The sequence below is a fragment of the Xenopus laevis genome, chromosome 6L, assembly GCF_017654675.1.
Source record: "Xenopus laevis strain J_2021 chromosome 6L, Xenopus_laevis_v10.1, whole genome shotgun sequence".
Classification (NCBI taxonomy): Eukaryota; Metazoa; Chordata; class Amphibia; order Anura; family Pipidae; genus Xenopus; species Xenopus laevis.
The window spans coordinates 24,269,379-24,289,191 of NC_054381.1; the positions used below are offsets into that span (position 1 = coordinate 24,269,379).

Genomic DNA, 19,813 nt, shown 5'->3' on the forward strand with positions numbered 1-19,813 from the left:
ATCAGTTAATAGTGCTGCTCCAGCAGAATTCTGCACTGAAATCCATTTATCAAAAGAGCAAACAGATTTTTTTATATTCAATTTTGAAATCTGACATGGGGCTAGACATTTTGTCAATTTCCCAGCTGCCCCTGGTCATGTGACTTGTGCCTGCACTTTAGGAGAGAAATGCTTTCTGGCAGGCTGCTGTTTTTCCTTCTCAATGTAACTGAATGTGTCTCAGTGGGACATGGATTTTTACTATTGAGTGTTGTTCTTAGATCTACCAGGCAGCTGTTATCTTGTGTTAGGGAGCTGCTATCTGGTTACATTCCCATTGTTCTTTTGTTTGGCTGCTGGGGGAAAAAGGGAGGGGGGTGATATCACTCCAACTTGCAGTACAGCAGTAAAGAGTGATTGAAGTTTATCAGAGCACAAGTCACATGACTTGGGGCAGCTGGGAAATTGACAATATGTCTAGCCCCATGTCAGATTTCAAAATTGAACATAAAAAAATCTGATTGCTCTTTTGAGAAATGGATTTCAGTGCAGAATTCTGCTGGAGCAGCACTATTAACTGATTCATTTTGAATTTTTTTTTTTTTTTTCCCATGACAGTATCCCTTTAAGCTGGCCATACATGCCCAAATTTGGTCTGGCAGTTTGGACAATTTCTCCCATAGGGCCCAAGCATCTGGGCACATATAGCACATTGGGAAGCCATGTAGACTAATTGTTGATCCTGATGGAAAATTCCATTGGACAGCCAAAAGGAAATGCAGAGGAGGGTTTATGGCCCTTTGTATCTGTCTGTTCCATTTAGAGTACTGTATGGGTCAGCCTGTGTATGGCCTCCTTAAATAGAACCACATGTCTGTAATATAACTGACCTCTCGTATGTATTGTGATATTCATTTAATGTTTTGCCTTTTTTCTGTTTTCCCCTGTGCCATCATTAAGTGGCTAAAAGCCAAGGTAAGAGGTGTTAATTATCATTTGAACCCAAATATTCCTATAACAAGAGGCTGCCAAGCTATCAATCCGTTACAACTCGCATCCTCTCTTTCTCTCTCCCTCCTCTTCCTCTGGACATGTAGTAACATATGTGTGCGTAGTACTTCAGTCCAGCGTGATGTGGCAATATATCATTGTATGTATTGGCATCATGATTGTAACCAAGCCATTTATTTGTCTAACCTACCTGTAGTGCTTTCCTTATTTATACATGCCCTGCTTCTTGACTAGCATTTTATGGAAGGCTTCCCAGACAAGGTTCACTGCTCTGGTACATAACACCAGGCCTAAGGGGCCCTAACTGACCCTGACACGAGGATAATGTAATCTTGAGCACAATTTAGTAAATCAAAACAACTGATCATGCAAAGCAGCTTCGTGGTTCAATAAAGTGCAAGTTCCTTTAGATGTAACAGCTGCTGGGGACATTCACAAATACAGTTTTTATGAAAACTAAATATATTTGAGGAGGCTTTTTTCATTTAACACATCTGGCTTCCTGTCTGATTTGGGGTGGTGGTCTTCTTTGGCCAAGAATTGGTTACATAGCAAGCATATATCCAAGGTGAACTTTCTTGAGTTCAATCAGGAGAACATTTACTTATATATTTGTGAATTATGCAAGATGCCCTTTCACATTGGGTCAAATTACATTTTAGATTTAGCAGAGATTTCATCTGGGGCCTGTTTTTTTTCTTTTTTTTTTTTTTTTGCACCCCTAGATTATTTAGTGGTGCACAGGATGCTAGGAAGAGCCTGGCACGAATGCAATAAACAGACCATTCTGCTTCCCAACTTCCAACTTTCCTCCCTCTTCTTTGTAAACAGGTCTACGCTGTATTTAACTTAATTTACAGAATTCCACAAATTGGGGAGAGTTATGAGGAAACCATAGGAAACTATGTCTGGGAACCCTCACATTTCCTAGGTTATTAGCCAGTACAAAATGTAACCTAGTTCTGAACAGACAGCTAAGAACATGTGTTAATTTGTTTCTATCTTTCTTGTTTAGCATGGAGGCAATCAGGCCGCAAGAACAGGCACTTTGACTAGGACCAATCCTCCCACGCAGAAGCCTCCCAGCCCCCCAATGCCTAGCCGAGGAACTTTGGGGTAAGTAACCAATACTTCATCAATGCGTTTACTTTCAGGTGGACCATACCCCTATGTGCCCTTTGCCTTAAGGACAGCAATGTACATTTTTTGTACTTAGAAAACAGATGGTTTGAATGAGGCATGAAGGAGGCCATAATATGCCGGATTAATGGAAACCTTTATAGATGTATATCTATGCCGGTTAAATTACAGAAAGTAACGAAAGACTGATTTTTATAGAGCCCTTCCACTTAGAGCTCCAACACATCTTCACGCGTTTATTCAGAAACTGTCATTCTCTGACAGGGGCTGTGACACCCAATGGACAGCTTTGTGTAATATTTAACCAAGTTCCCTTTCAGGAATGGGAAAGGAGAAGCTGATCCGACATGTTCTATGCCAAGCTGTTCTAGTAAAGAGTTATTGTTTCTTTGAAGGCGAAACACCCCATACAAAACCCTGGAACCTGTGAAGCCTCCGACTGTTCCGAATGATTACATGACGAGCCCAGCTAGACTTGGCAGCCAACACAGTCCTGGAAGAACAGCATCGCTCAACCAGAGACCGAGAACACACAGGTACGCAATGTTCAACTGCTTTATGGACTCCCGAGACCTGATTGTCTGCACCCATTGTTGTACTTAAAAGTTTTCAACTGTCATTTCCTGACTTCCTTTTTGCTTAACAGCGGTAGCAGTGGTGGAAGTGGCAGCAGAGAGAACAGTGGAAGCAGCAGTATTGGGATTCCCATTGCTGTTCCCACACCGTCTCCCCCAACTATTGGACAAGGTAAATTCTGGAAAACTTGAGGTGCTCTTTTGTTTGTATTGTAGAATAATATAATAATGGTATTTAAATCCCAATATGTTAAAAGTTTTGCTCATGACCTAGATTTATTAATTTTGTATAAAATTAACTTTCCTGCAAGGTTTTTTTTTTACTTACAGCAATAAATGGCCTCCTCTGCATCCATTTTTATCAGAATAATTTGAAACCTTAAAGTAGGGTTACCAGATCACTTGAAACATGCATTTATTGGATGTATCCCTGAAGTTATCTAGTAACCCTAATTTAAAAGGACATGACATGTGAGAATAAAGTAGGCTTCATTTATCAAAGTTTAGAGTACAGGCTCCCACTCTCCTATGTCATCAAATAAGGTCTTCGTGCCCAACATTCTTTCTCGACATTATTGTAAAAAATTTATATTTAAATGGTACTGTCCCTTTAACCTGAATGCTTTCTGTCATTTGCTCTTTAAAATTCTTATGAAACTTTGTTGATGCCAGAGCTTTTCTGGCTTTGCCTGACAGTACACTTGATTTTACTACCCAACACTCCCCAGGTATCTTTGGTGGGCCCCCTCCACCACCAGCACCTCCTCCACCTCCTCCACCAGCACAAGGTGAGACCTTGACACTAAACCTAGAGATGTTGGTTCAATTATCTGTGGTGTTAATAGGGTATTGACCTCTTTTGGGGTCTGGATTAATTTTGTTCTTACTCATCTAATAACTCCCTGTAGATTATTTTTCTTTGAAGGCCTCTGAAGTGAATGCTTATCTCAGCTGATATTTTTCAAGATTTTATTTGGATACATATATTGTAAGATATTAAAATTTGACACCAAAGTACCATACAGCTTGCCAGATGGCTACTTCATAGAAATCCACTCAACAGAGTGATTAGTGTTGGGCTACATGCCCATTGCTCACTGATCAGCCTTGCTGCCTTCATTAAATGGACCACTGTCATGCTGGACCCAGAGACAGCGAATAAATCTGTGTTAGATATAAGCATGCATGGAATCCAGGATTCAGCCAATGCACTTTTTTTGCAGGGTTCATATTTGGCTGAAAACTTAAATTGAATCAGAAACCTTACTACAGTGGTTGTCAGACTTTCAGTTTAAGCCCCCTTGGTAGTCACTCTATTTTGATTGGAGCACCCAGTAGCTCATATCAGTTCTTGGTCTGTAGTTACAATAATTTGCTGGATACCAGATGCGTTTTCACCCCAAATCTCACCCTACCAGACTGAGCTTTTATATGTACTGCACATGGGCACCCCCACCAAATCTCACACTAGCTTTGGGGACCACTGCCCATATATATGTTGTAACTTTAAAGCAATGGGTATTATATTGTATCACATTTTTGATGCAGTTAAAAAAAAAAATAAGATTTTTCAATCAGATTTTTTGAATTCAAAAAAGGATTCTGTATGCAGCTGGACAAAGTATCTTAGTATAGTAAATCTATTTAAAGTACATTTGAATATGACATTCCCCCTTAATTTCTGCCATAATATTTCTGGGAAGTTCTTTGGAATGCATAAAGTGTTGGATTTCCCCCCTTCCATGTTCCTACATTACGGTAATTGGTCTGTTATTGCAGGGAATTACTTCCCCTATTTGTGTACAGGGCAAAGAAAAACACAAGAAGAAGAAAATCCATAGAACATCACATTTAATTTCCATTTACTTGTTTATTAACTGATTAGCAGCAAGCAAGCAAACAGACATGCCAGAACAATCAATATCCATCAGCTTGTTTAGAGCATTCATTTGAGAGGCCTCTCGTAGGTTACATCTTGCAGACTTTCCTTGCCATCAGATCTAGACAAAACCTTTATAATAAATATATTGTAGAAGCAATTTTGTAATCTGCTTCTGCTGGTGCATGCTGGGTATTGTACAGATACTGAAGTTATGTGCTGTCAGTTTTTGCTGTATATTATATAAAACCCAGAACATGCAATGCATCTTGGCAAAAAGGAAAGTGTTCAAGAATAAGTATGTAGCAGACGGCATGCATCTAAACCGCTAATTTCTAACTCGTTCTTTGGTGATGGATTGTTGAAATAATTGATTTAATTTCTCCCCAGGAAAACTGCATTTTTAACTGAGGTTGTTTGTGATTAAGTAAAGGGAAAAGGGATGAGATCTATTGGGCATGGCTTGTTGTTGGCCTTTAAACTGTACCACCACAACCAGAATCAACCATCAGCCTTGTAGTAACTACCTAAAATATGACCTCAACATTCCTTGGTAAATGGAGAGGAGAAATCCTGGAAGATTGCTTTAGCACTGGAGACAATGCCAGCTGAAGGACTGCATGCGCTGACCCTTGATGCAGTGAATTCTAGTTGTAGGTTCTTAAAGGGGAACTATTGCGAAAGTGAAAATTTAACATAAGCTTCATCATACTGAAATAAGAAACTTTCGAAATACAATCAATTAAATATTCTGCATCGTTTCAGAAATCAAGTTATCTTCACTGTTCCTCTCTCAGCATCTGTTTCTCTTCACTCTGTCTTCATGCAGGAGTTGGGTGTCAGATATTCATTGACGGTTAGATCCAATATCTTACAGGGGCTTCCTTTCCTAGCAGATGTATTAGAGCTCACACAGCTAACTGATTCCAGTACAAACAAAATCTAGCAAAATAACTGCCTTTTGCCCAAATTATAGAGGATTTCTGGTGATTTTATTAGAGTGAGCTCTACTACATCTTCTAGGCAAAAGGAGCCCTCCTATAAGATATTGGATCTAATGATTATCCGACACCCAACTCCTGAATGAAGAAAGAATGCTGAGAGAGGGATAGTGAAGATAAACTTGATTATTTCAGAAACGGTACAGAATTTCTAATTGATTATATTTAGATTATTTCACACCATGCCTCCACTCTCTTTCTGTTTATATAGGGTTTTGCACACAGACTGATATTGGTGTGTGTGTGTGTTTGACCAAAACCACAACATCTATTTATGAAGAGGCCCAAAGCAACCCAACTGACCAATCAGTACAGAATTTTATTGGGCAGGCCGGAATATTCTGAGAACCGGTGTCATCATTGGTTCCTCTAATGGTGCAGTAATGCAGCCCAATGACTAGATATGTCATTGGGGTAGTTCACCTTTAAGTAAACTTTTAGTAAGTAATAGAATGGCCATTTCTAAGCAACCTTTTCTTTGGTTTTCATTATTTATTTTTTATAGTTTTATAATTATTTGCCTTTTTCTTCTGACTCTTTCTAGTTTTCAGATGGGTGTCACTGACCCCATCTAAAAAGCAAAATGCTTTGTAAGACTACACACTTATTATTACTCCTACTTTTTATTGCTCATCTTTCTAGTAAGGTCTTCTCCGATTCATATTCCAGTCTCTTATTCAAATCAATGCATGGTTGCTGTGGTAATTTGCACCCTAGCTACCAGATTGTGTTTAATGCAAATCATAGAGCTGCTGATAGAAAGCTAAATAACTCAAAAACCTTAAATAATAAAAAATGAAAACCAATTGCAAATTGAGATCGCAAATGTATCAACTGTATTTTTGCATTTACGTCTAAATGCAATTTGGGTGATGTCGGTGCTTAGCCTGGTCCCTTCTTACTGCTTTACTGACGCTAACCTTGCTTTCTATACTATCGCTGCTGGCATATCGTTTTGCAGTGGGCACAGTCTCAGCACCGGGTTCCCAGTTTGGCTCAATGACCAGGCAGATATCTCGGCACAACTCCACCACTTCCTCTGCTTCTTCGGGTGGCTACAGACGGACTCCTTCTGTGACTTCTCAGTTCTCTGGCCAACCTCATGTCAACGGCGGGCCACTTTACTCTCAGAACTCAAGTAAGCTGCTTCTCTGCTTTCTATGCTGCCCTTGTATACAACTCATGTGTATACAACTCATGGTCATCCTTGTAGAGCACCTGTTCTAGAGAAGGATGAGTGGCCTTTCTTCCTCAGCTGTTCAATAACATGGATTCTGAAATACACCCAGTTCTGTTTAATTGAAAAAGAATAATCAAATATTTTGGCCTTTTAGATTGTGTGAGGGCATAGGTTATGCAGTGCATACATTTTTATGCATTATATATTGGGCCAGTAGTTGATAGGAGTTACTATACTGCTTAAAGGAGAAGGAAGTTTATTGCCAATAGATTAGCCACAATAGTGCAAGCTATAAAATTACATTTATTCTGCAAGATGCTTTACCATACCTGCGTAAACAACTCTAGAAGCGCTCTCTGTTTGTTGAGGATAGCAGCTGCCATATTGGCTTGGTGTGACATCACTTCCTGCCTTAGTCTCTCCCTGCTCATTCATACTCTGGGCTCCGATTACAGCAGGGAGAGGGGGGGGAGGAGGGGGAGCAAACTGCGCATGCTCAAGCCCTAGCCCTGGCGGTTTATGCTGAAAACAGGAAGTCTGATACAGAAGTCCATGTGTACACAATAGAAGGAAAGAAATGCTGTGTTTATTTTGACAGAGCACTCAGAGCAGCATTCATTTTCGGGTTTACTGGTGTATTTATATAGACCTTTCTGATAAAGCTTACTTAATTTTAGCCTTTCCTTCTCCTTTAAGGCATCAGTTATTTTGCACAATGAACACTATTTATCCAGTTTTTATATTTATACTGAACAATTCCTTTAAGCCTTTTACCAGCTGGTTTACATGTTATGGCTGTATGAGAAAATAAGCTGGGAAGAACAGGACAGTTATCTTTTCATCATGACTGAAAGCAGTTGAATTATTATTTCATAACTATATGCCTCAGCTGCTTTATATTTTCATGTTTTTTTTTTAAGTCCTTCTGGTTTGTTCACTTGTCTTTTTTTGTTTGTCTGTGTGCTGTTTGTCTAGGGCAATATGTCATTGGTTTATTTTCCAATATATTACATGTATAAAAAAAAATCAATCTTTATCAATACTTAACATCGGTAGGCTACCCACCTTTTTCATCAAGTAACTCAATAAATTGGGCTTGTGTTGAACATACCTTTTGCCTATTCTCATAATTGCACTTATGCCAATTTGTACACTCTTGTTTCTGTCATTTTCCATTAGTGCTTTATAACTGTAAAATATTAGGAAACTATAAATCAAAAGTATAGCCAGAATGAATTTTCAGCACAAGTCCTATTTATTGTGCTCATGTTGAGGAAAGGTGTATACTGCCCCATAACTCTTAAACTGTTAAGGCTTTAATAATTGCAATTCTCACCCACCATCAACAATTATGGCCTTATTTAAAGATGTAATTAAGCATAGTTTTATATAGGTTTTTAACATTACTTTTAATTTAAGCAACTTTGCAGTTGATTTTTATTCTAATACACACACGTGTGTGTGTGTGTAAAAACGTCATTGACCCTGGCAACTACACATTTATTACTGGAAAGCAAAGTAATTGCAGTTGGTCTTTTTAAAGGAAATACAAAGTGTATTACAGTGCACTAGTTACATAATACTACTTATAGTAGACTTGACCTTAAAGGGGACCCGTCACCCAAACAAAATTATTCCAAATCCTATTTTATCATGTTAGTCAAGCAAAACGAACTTTAATTACACTGTATAAATTATTTGAATATTGTTTCCATCAGTCTGGGAACTCATAATTATACCAACCAGGAAGGAGCCATTTTGTGGAACTTGTTATTAAGAGAAGCCTTGTATCATCTCAGAATCTTGTTTGTGCACCAGGGGACAGGGACCCAATGTCCATCCCCATGCCCTGGTTACACAATTAAATGGTGAAGAGAGCTGGGGGAATGCAGGGAGAGCAGTGACATCTAGGAAGTGCTGAATGGAAAGTGAAAGTAATTGTCTGCCCCGCCTCTATGCCACTGGCATAGAGGAGGGGCAGACAATATTTGATTGACAGCTGATATTTTTAAATGCGTTTACAACAGCTATGAATGCTTTAATAAAAAAAAGAAATTGGATTTCATATTTAATTTAAAAAGGACTTTTATTATACAGAATTTTATGTCTGGGTGACGGGTCCACTTTAAATGAAATAACCCAGATAAGTTAATGTTGCAGCTATTGTGCATTAAATTCACACACTATTGTTTGCTCACTTTGTTACATGGGTATGCCAATCACATCCGCTAAATCGGTCAGTACTAAAAATTGCATGTTAAAAAAAACAAAACTCTTAAAGGTTCAGTAGCAGAGATAAAATGGTTCCATATACATATAATGCTTGTTGCAAGTCTTATAGACCATTATGGTTTCCTCTCAGTCTGAGGAATTGTGTATAATATATATATATATATATATATGTATGTATTTTTGTACTTGTGTATATAGACATGGCTTCTGCTGTGCCATTATCAATTTATACTGGGGTTGTAAGCCTGGTCTCTGCCTCTATATCAGATATTTTATAATAAGTAAAGGGAACCAAGTATTTGTTGCTGGACCTTTAAAGGAATGGTCACTGCAGTTTCTGGCTTTATGCACCACAAGACCTGTCTGCCTCCTCTGTTTTTAGAACTCATGTTTTATGAGGAAATTACAACATGGCTGAGGTTGAATAGACACATGCAGATCCACCAAGACAATAGCTAGAGCGAATATGCATTAAAAGAGGACTATATGTTCTGAACAGAGACATACCAGATAATTTATTTTCAAATAAGTGACCCATGAAAATAATTAAAACCCAATTACATCCTTTGAGCCACCATTTTGTTATGTTCTGCATATCCCTCATCATTGGAAGCCTCACTATTCCTGTCAGCTGATCAGTAACAGGAAGATGTGTGTAATTAAAAAATACAGCCCTGTCCATTGGCTAATGTAACCTAGCGGGTATATGTGCCCTTGCTTTTGTGTGAGAGCACAGTGCCTGATAAGAGCCAGAGGGAAGTTTGTCAGTATAGGATTACATACGACTAAGGGCTAGTCCACACGGGGAGATAGCCCTGCGTTTGCGGTCGCGGCGACAAAGCGCCGCGCCAGTCGCCGCGACCGGCGCAGGCGACAGTTTTGTATGGGCGCCTATGTAAAAACGCCTGTGCTAACCACACGAGGCGATGCGCTTTTCAACAGTCGCCTGAAAAAGCCTGGCGAGGCATTTTCAGGCGACTGTTGAAAAGCGCATCGCCTCGTGTGGTTAGCACAGGCGTTTTTACATAGGCGCCCATACAAAACTGTCGCCTGCGCCGGTCGCGGCGACTGGCGCGGCGCTTTGTCGCCGCGACCGCAAACGCAAGGCTATCTCCCCGTGTGGAATAGCCCTAAGGCTGAGTGCTCAGTAAAACTATATCACATACAGATATGGGGGGGAATTGCTTTCCTTTAACTCTATGAAACTGAACCAATATGGAGGCAATCTGGTCCCAGGCAGTTGTTTTGTTTGTGTTTTATTTTCTCATTGACACACATGTTGTAACTGTTGTGCTTTTGGTCACCGTAACTGACTGCTGCTTGTTGTCTTTCTTTTCTTGTTTACCGCTGCAATTTGGTGTTGCTGCTTCCAGTTTCTATCGCTTCTCCCCCTCCCCCCATGCCTCAATTGACTCCACAGATCCCTCTCACAGGCTTCGTGGCCAGGGTGCAGGAAAACAGTAAGTCCTTTCACACTGCTGACGATCACCAGGCCTCACTCTGTCTGCATGGCGAGCAAGATGGCTGCCAAGGGCGCTTAGCCAGTGGGTTTGGGGGGTGTGGTGGTGTGGGGCCAGACTGTTCTCCTTCGTTAAAGGTCGTACGTTTACAGTAAACTCTGCATGGGGGCTTGTGTTGGGGGTATGCCAGTCATTTTAAAAAAAGCAGTGTACCAATAGCTGCTGAAATACTATGCAACTGCATGTTCTTTGTGTGTTTGAAGGCATATTTCAGTTACTAGTGAGGTAAGTGACAGAGAGAGAGAGAGAGATATTACTTAATTCTATTCATTCTTACTTAGTATAGGATTCTCTATTTTAAAGGAGTAATTCCCCTTTAATTTAACTCTTTGTATGTTATAGAATGGCTAATTCTAAGCAATCTTGACCTATTATTTCGTTGGTTTTTGAAATTATTTGTGGTTTTTGCAACTTTCAAATAGGGTTCACTGACCCCATCTAAAAAAACAAATGCTCTGGAAGGCTACACATTTCTAGTTATTGCTACTTTTGTTAACTCCTCTTTCTAGTCAGGCCCTCTCCTGTTCACATTCCAGTCTCTTATTCAAATCGGTGCATGGTCACTAGGGTAATTTGGATCCTAGCAACCAAGTTGCTGAAATCACAAACTGGAGAGCTGCTGAATAAAAAGTTAAAAAATGATCAATGAACACCGATTGCAAATTGTCTCAGAATATCAAACTAAAAGTTAATTTAAAGACGAAAAGATACCTTTAAAGGCGACAGAATGGGTTGGGTGACCAAAAGCTTCTCTTTTGCATACTGTAGTACTTTGACATATGTTGAATATGCCCATTGCCATCCATATTGTCTTTCCCGGTGCAGTCACAGCAACCCTGATGAGCAATATATGCCTCTCCTGCAAAGCTAACACTCTGTAGGAAGTAATGAAATGTATGGTAGCCGCCTTCTACGTCTGGCCATGTAGTAAGCTAATATAATTCCTGTCTCTCTCTCCCTCTCAAATAAACAAGCTGCTTGTGTAGCAATGACTAAAATTTAAAAAAAGGCTACTGTATATGGCACAGGTTAAATAGTGGATAACAGATAACACCATTATGTTCTACAGAACTTATCTGCTATGTAACCTGAGCCTTTACTCCTTTCAATGGCTGCCCCCATTGCTACAGAGCAGCTTATTTATATAAACAATAGTAGTGTTTCTGACGCAAACACACCAGTTTTACCAGTGCAGGGCAACACTGCATTATATTATTACTTTAAAAACACAAATTTTTTGATGTTACTCTCCCTTTAAATGGGAGCATCTAAGGCTATTGTCCTGCAGTTAGGAAACCCTTTAAGAGTTTAGGAGTTGTGGCATAATGGCCCTGTGCTTGTCAGGAAGGGAGAAATTTGGAACTGTGTGTGTGTCCCATTGTATATGCATTCCTGTTACTCTGTGTCTTGTGATCTGTCTGTGCCAATAGTTGTATGCTTATGAATGAGCGGTGGTTATGTCTCCAGTCGTTTGTGGTGTCCCAGACCTATGAAATGCACAGCAAACCAACACTGAAGAAATATATTTGGTTTGGTACACACTGCACACACCCCATACTACAGTATTCCTATGATTTACACCATTGCTATAGGAAAGACCCAAGTGTAGAGAGCTATACAGTGCCATCTGCTGGCCATACACTGCAGTGACAGCTCTGCAAAAGACCATGGTTCGGAGTTCTAGACAACTGCAGACATACCTATTGCAGAACTGGGCCTACTGCATCACATATATGATAAGGGAAGGTAGCATTCTGCACATACTTCAATACAAATTAAAGGAAAGTCCCACATCTTTTACTTAAAGGAACAATAACCCCAAAAAATGAGTGTTATAAAGGAATGACAATATAATGTAGTGTTGCCCCGCACTGGTAAAACGGGTGTATTTTCTTCAGAAACACTACTATAGTTTATATAAACAAGCTTCTGTGTAGCCATGGGGGCAGTCATTCAAAGCTGAAAAAGGAGAAAAGGCACAGGATACACAACAGATAAGAGATTAGCTCTGTAGTATACAATGGGATTCTTCAGAACTTATCTGTTATCTACTGTGTATCCTGTGTTTGAATGGCTGCCCCCATGACTGCACAGCAGCTTGTGTATATAAACTATAGTAGCGTTTCTGAAGCAAACACCAGTTTTACCAGTGCAGCACAACAATACAGTTTATTGTTATTCCTTTATAACACTTTTTGGTGTTACTGTTCCTTTAAGTAACAGAAGTGGGACTTATTTTCTATTAGACGCATTACCTGCTGCTGATCCACCCCCTTTGGCTTCCACCTGATGACATTTTAATACATTTTATAAAGAATAAAACATTGTGAGCTTATCATGCTCTGGAACCAGCACAATTAAGGGTATATCTATATTATATATTAATTTATATTATGTTCTATTGAAACCTACAAAGGCTGTAATTAAATTTCTTCTAAAGGCAGTTTTTTGCAAAGGAAATAAAAAAAACATTCACGTTATGTTTTGAGGTCCCATACCAGCCCACCACAGCCCTTTAGCAGTAAAGATCTGTACCTCTGAAGATGTACCGTGTGTATTCAATATAAAACTGATGACAAAAGGCTGATTTTTAATTAATTCAGATTCCCATTATGCGTCCGCTTAAATTCCAGAGCCTTCTGCACCTGCACCGGCCCTGCACAGAAAAGAGATAATCATTTTTAAAAATCTGGATTATTTGGATAAAATGGAATTTATGTGAGCTTTCTGGAAAACGGGTCTCATACCTGTGTAAAATACAGCTATATTCATTCCTAGACATTGGTTCCATTTGAACAGTGCAGAATATAATCTAATTTTTGAGCTGGACCCTTTTGCCAGCAAGCAGCTCACTTATTCTGCAAGTCTGGGCGATCTGCTATGGCAACGGCCAAAATCCCACTTTATAAATATATATACCTGTCCCATATTTCCAGAACTCTGCATTGACCTGAGCCACCATTAAAAAAAACAAAACAAAACATAGATTTACACACTTAAATTACTGGGGTCCATACGAGTGTCTGCTCCAGTCGTTACTGGATTGTGAAATGGTTTAGCCAAGGTTTATACCAAGATGCGGGTATTTATGCAGGGTCTGTAGTATGTAAGTAATGCTCCGTGGATAACATTAAAGGCATACTAAAGCTTTGAGGCATGATAAGAAGCTTATATACTGTGGCTGATGCATGAATCCTATAATGCATGTGTCCGTATGGGCCTTTTGTGGGTGGGAATAGTTTTAACCCTTTCATGTCAACGTTTGGATTTTCCCACTAGACGAATGGCTAAGAAACACACGTTCTGAAGGACTTTGTTGGTCTCAGGCCCCAGAGGCCTTTCAGAACTTGTTTTAAAGGAACGGTAACACCAAAAAAAAAAAGAAAAAGTGTTGTTAAAGTAATGAAAATATAATTTACTGTTGTCCTGCTCTAGTATGACTGGTGTGTTTGCTTCAGAAACTCTACTATAGTTTATATAAACAAACTAATTCATAGCCATGGGGGCAGCCATTTAAAGCTGAAAAAGGCACAGGATACACAGCTGTTAAGAGATGAGCTCTGTAGTATATAATTGGGATTCTGCAGAATGTATCTGTTATCTACTGTGTATCCTGTGCCCCCATTGCTACACAGCAGCTTGTTTATATAAACTATAGTAGTGTTTCTGAAGCAAACACCAGTTTGACCAGTGCAGGGAAACACTACATTATAGAGTCATTCCTTTAAAACACTTTTATTTTCTGACGTTACTGTTTCTATCATTAATGCATATGACGTGTGAAAGGGTTAAAACAAATAAGCCAATGCCATGGCAGGGTCCTAATCCTGGCTGGACGTTTCATTTTTTTGCTCCTAGTTGCCGACAGTCCAACACCGCCACCACCTCCACCGCCTGATGAGATCCCCTTGTTTGATGATTCTCCTCCTCCACCTCCCCCGCCACCAGTTGACTATGAAGAAGAAGAAGCTGCTGTTGTGCAGTACAATGACCCCTACGCCGACGGAGACCCGATTTGGGCACCCAAGACTTATATTGAAAAAGGTGAGTCTCTAATGCTTCATTAAAGACATCTTGCATTTTCTTTAATTTCATGTGTTTGTACAAATGGGTGCCTGCATGACACCTGCATAGTTTAATGTATTAATGGAGAACGAACCCCCCCCCCCAAAGAGAATAGCCCCTATCCACTGGCCTCTCTCCCCGTTTCCTCTCGCATAGTCTTTTACTTGAAAAAGTGTCCATGCTAGTAATTCTGACCAATCCATACAGAGTAGTGCAGCGAAGCTCATGGGAACCATTGTAACGGCCACGTTGTCTGGAACCTTGGTTGGTGATTGTACCTTGTGGACGCACAGGAATACCCTGTGGGTTCTGGTGTTCACGGACGCCCTTTTGGGAAGTGCGGAGCAATAATCGTGAGATAGGTACCGGCAAAGATGAGACATAGTTGAAGTCAGGCAAAGGTTCAAGGCAGGCGGCAGGAAACGAGTCAGGCAAAAAGCAAAATAAAAGCAGGAATTCAACAATATAGAACGCTTTGGCAGGATCAGAAAAACTGGAACCAGCTTGGGCATCAGCAAAATGGTGGACTGGCCGTTTAAGCAGTCTTTGGCGACAAAAATTCAAATTAGACACATCCTGATGACGCCTGCGACTTGACGCATGCGTCAATATGATCAGCGTCAAGACGCCAGCGTCACTTTAGAGACGAACCCGGAAGTGTTCGCATGCGTGCCATCATTCGAGGAGAGACGCGCCGGGAGGTAAGGAGCCGAGGAAATCTCCCGGCGCTTCTTACAGCCATATTTGGTATCTTCCAAAGATGGTGCTCATGAGCTACACTGCACTACTCTGCATGGATGGGACACTTTTTCAAGTAAAAGGCAATGGGGCATGTTTACTAACATTGGAGATAAATATCCACAGATTTCCGGAGATGTTGCCCATAGCAACCAATCAGATCTTTGCGTTGGTTAACTTGTAGGTGACTGTTTAAATCTTATTGCTGATTGGTTACCATAGACATCTCAGAAAATCTGTGGCGATCTTTATCTCCAATGTTCGTAAACATGCCACTAAGTGGGGAGATAGCACGGAGGGGGCAGTGGAGGGTAGTGGATAGGGGCTTTTCGCTTAGGGAGGCTTATTGCTTCTTTAACCCTGTATGCACCATTTAGAGTACAGGGCAGATAAGAAGATTAGTGGTGGCAGATATGGTGAAGGGAGTCTGCTGTCACTCAGAGCTGACTCGCACAGCTTTCTGGGCTTTGGAAGTGTTCAGCTAGCTCAAGTATTTGAGCCAAAAGCAGACCTCTCATTCGTCTACACATAGTGGTTGACACATTTTTTCGGTTGAAGCCCCACTTGGTTGTTCAGACTTAGACCTTAGATTGCCTTATTTCCTAAAGCCTAATGGCAGAGACGCACGTGGAGATTCAGGAGATTAGTCGCCCGGCGACAAATCGGCTCGTCTTTGGGCAACTAATCTCCCCGAACTGCCTTCCCGCTGGCTAGAATGTAAATCGTCGTCGGGATGGCATTCTGAGTGCTTCACATTCCTAAGTTGCCTTTGCACTTCGGGTGACTTCGGAAAACGAAGTGCTCTGCGTGCTGAAGGCATTTCGGGGAGATTAGTTGCCCGAAGAAGAGGCGATTTGTCTCCCCGAATCTCCACGTGTGTCTCTGCCCTAATGCTTCTGTACATAAGCGTTCTGATTTAATAGAATTCTGGTACTGTAAAGAAAAATGGTCAAAAAAGACTGAAGCCACGGTGTCGGCAGCATTTTGCTAGTGCCTCAGCTGCACTTGGAATGCACATGGGCACACCATACATAATACCTGTGGGATATATAGGCAAGATCTGTACGATTTTCACCTGAGTCGCAGTAAACATCACACTTCTTCCTAACTAAAGCAAAGCAGAAAAAAAAAATGGAATTATGTAGTGCCTAGAGTACAAGAGAGGAATCTGTAGGAGAGCTATAATCCATTTTTTTGTAGACATTATGGACAAGTGTAGGAAAAGCACATAGTTGTATTCTGTTGATTTATATGGGAATGTCTGAGTGGATATAGTGGTGCAGTGGAAGAGCACTGTGCAGGCCATATGCTACAGGCGTGGGATCCGTTATCCAGAAACCCCTGAATTACGGAAAGGCCCTCTCCCATAGACTCCATTTTATCCAAATTATCCAAATGTTTAAAAATTATTTCCTTTTTCTCTATAATAATAAACCACTACCTTGTACTTGATCCAAACTAAGATATAATTAATCCTTATTTGAAGCAGAACCAGCCTATTGGGTTTATTTAATGTTTACATGATTTTCTAGTAGACTTAAGGTATAAAGATCCAAAATACGGAAAGATAGATTATCTGGAAAACCCCAGGTCCCGAGCATTCTGGATAACAGGTCCGGTACCTGTAATTATTTTTCTTCTAATTATTGCCAATTATCGTGTACTTCGACATTTAGTGATGCCACAGCTAATGACAAACCTAACCCCCCCCCGTTCTCTTTTCCAGTGGTCGCCATTTATGACTATTCAAAAGACAAAGAAGACGAGCTGTCGTTTATGGAGGGAGCCATCATTTACGTTATAAAGAAGAACGACGACGGCTGGTACGAAGGGGTCTCCAACGGAGTGACCGGCCTCTTCCCTGGCAATTACGTCGAATCAGTCATGCACTATGCAGATTAAAACTCGCATTTTAAAGGTTTTTTTTTTTTTAATTATCTGGTTCCTTGAGAGAACTGTCCGTTTCTTATCAAGTCTCAATCTGGTTTTAAATCCATTTTAAGAGGTAACGTCTATGTATGTTGATCTAAGGCCGTGACTTCTATTTAACCCATTTGGTGCCAGGGCATGGCTCTATCATCGAAAGGGTTTAGACCTTGATTCATATGTGGTATGGTAGAATGTCTGACATCCATAAGCCTCAAGCAACCAAATTGGTTTAGGGACCTACCAACAGCGACTCCAGTTGTCCATGCTTCAGTATTCCTCCTCCTGCATTGTTGATCCGATGACCTAAATACACCACAGGGGAATGAGGGTGTCCGGTTGAATTAAAGGGGACCTGTTGCCCTAAGAAATAATTCCAAATTCTATTTTATGATGTTAGTCAAGCAAAATGAACTTCACTTAGACTATATAAATTATTTAAATCTTGTTTCTGTTAGTCTTGGAATTCACAATCACGTCAAACAGGCAGCCGCCATTCTGTGGACACGTATTAAAGAGATACTGACACCAAAAATTTAACCTTTTTTTTTTTTTACATCTACCATATTAATGGCTTTGCATGCTTCTTATAATTTTGCCATAAAGTATTTGCCCAAAGCTTTTACATTACCTAACTGAATCCCTGTGATGGGGGCTGCCATATTTGTGCAGCAGGCGTCCATTAGCATTAGAAACTTCAACAGGCTGAGATGGGACAGTCAGGTTGGCAAAACTGTCAGGTTTAGGAACTTCATCTAACAATTACTGACAAAAACAAACCTCTCGACAAAAAACAATCAGCATGACCTATAGGTAACTTTTAATGGACATTCATATTTTAAAAAGTAGTTTTTTAGTGTCAGTATCACTTTAAGGAAACTTTTGCATCATGCCAAAATCTTGGTTTTTTTTTTTCCCAGAATGGGGCACCTGATGCCAAAGCCCATGCACTGGCTTCACAATAAGATGGTGAGGAGGGAGGGGGAATGTGGGGAGTGCAGTGATATCTAGGAAGTGCAGAATCAAAAGTGAAAGTAATTGTCTGCCCTGCCTTAATGCCTAAGGCATAGAGGAGGGGGAAGCAATATATGATTGACAGCTGAGATTTTTAAACAAGTTTATTTCAGGTAGGGATATTTTAATAAAAAATTGGGCTTCATGTTTAATTGTGAAAAAAGGACTTTTATTATACAGCTTTTTTTTTTTCTCTGGATGACAGGCCCCCTTTACTTTCTCAGTTCTCTTGTGCCATTGACCTTTCTTTCTTTCTGTGCAGCATGGCAGCTAACACTAAGTTAGGCAAACATTAACCCATGGACTGGAAGCCAATGCCGCGGCTGGTCATATTGCCTTCTCATTAGATAATTGCTCATTTTTAATATGAAACTATTCGTTTAAAGCATGCGTATGAAATTTAAATATTTTCTTTTTTTTAAAAAAAATCCACAATGCTTCCAGTCTATTGTACTGTATTCCATGAGTACTCTCACACGTTCTAAGATTTTTGTCCGGTCTCTTGAAGTGTCCATCGGTGGAACCATTGTCGTAATATGTCATACTTTGTATTCCTGCCTATGTTTTCTTTTTAATTTCCCTGACCCCAAAAACAGCCATATTGGATTCCTTATCACAAAATACACCTCAACGTTCTGTGTGTATCCTGATTTATGCCCCTCAAAATCTATGGTAAAGTCCAAGACCAGAGAGGGAAGAATCCAAATTCTTCCAAGCCACAGTCTTTTCCATTAAAAATGGGAACTGTTTTCCGTTTTTGTTTACACTTAAGGGCAGATATATTAAGGGTTGAATTGGAAATTCACATTTTTTTAATGTTTTTTTTGGTCAAAAATCATGAATTCGAATTGGGAATAATCAAAACTCGATTAGGATTTTGAGATTTGTCAAACCTTTACCCTGGGAATAATTCGAATTTGACTATTCACTTAAAAACCTGCCAAGTTCATTTGTAAATCAATGGCAGAGGTCCATTGACCCATTTGAAGATGTTAATAACCTTCCTTACATTCAATTTTGGGTTTTTTTTGAGAAAAAAACTCAATTTGAGTTTAATTAAATTCAATTAGAGTTTCCAGTCGGTAAAATTAGTTCCAGTTTTAGATATTTGATTTTCTTCTTAAATAACCTCCCATTCGAATTTATTAGAGTTTAAAAAAAACTTGAATTGAATTCGAAATTAGGCCTTTGATAAATGGGCCTCTTGAAGGGGATGAGTATTTGCAGCAGCATTTACACCTCTCAAATAGAAAAGCTGTGCCTTTAGGTTCAGGGCACACACGCAGATTCGGGGGGATTAGTTGCCCGGCGACGAATCTCCTTTTCTTCAGGCGACTGCAGTCATATCTTTCCCTGTGCGAAATCTGGGCTGTGATTGGCTGCCCACATCCTACTGTGCTTTTGGGATAGGACACCCCCCAAATAGAATATTAATACTTAATTTTTTTTATTCTGTTCCCCACTCTTAACCACAGGGGAGCCTGGTAAGTCTATCTTTGGCAACAAGTTATTTTTATTACTTTAATAAAGTATATTTTGCACCTTTTAACATT

The 19,813-nt window shown here is 40.0% G+C and overlaps 1 protein-coding gene across 10 annotated transcripts in view; it reads left to right on the plus strand.

Annotated features, from left to right (window-relative positions):
• LOC108718781 (abl interactor 1) overlaps window positions 1-17,781 on the plus strand; it is a 62,651-nt gene extending 44,870 nt beyond the window's left edge. Inside the window, exons 4-12 of one of the 10 annotated variants that reach the window (XM_018267219.2) lie at window positions 940-954; window positions 2,006-2,106; window positions 2,526-2,666; window positions 2,777-2,877; window positions 3,434-3,493; window positions 6,547-6,723; window positions 10,371-10,457; window positions 14,376-14,561; window positions 17,047-17,781. In XM_018267219.2, coding sequence (XP_018122708.1) covers window positions 940-954; window positions 2,006-2,106; window positions 2,526-2,666; window positions 2,777-2,877; window positions 3,434-3,493; window positions 6,547-6,723; window positions 10,371-10,457; window positions 14,376-14,561; window positions 17,047-17,222 — 1,044 coding nt within the window. In that variant the 3' untranslated portion in view covers window positions 17,223-17,781. The remainder of the gene's footprint in view (window positions 1-939; window positions 955-2,005; window positions 2,107-2,525; window positions 2,667-2,776; window positions 2,878-3,433; window positions 3,494-6,546; window positions 6,724-10,370; window positions 10,458-14,375; window positions 14,562-17,046) is intronic. The other 9 variants (XM_018267223.2, XM_018267220.2, XM_018267221.2 and 6 more) reach the window with 9 other exon arrangements.
• Window positions 17,782-19,813: the final 2,032 nt, after the last annotated feature.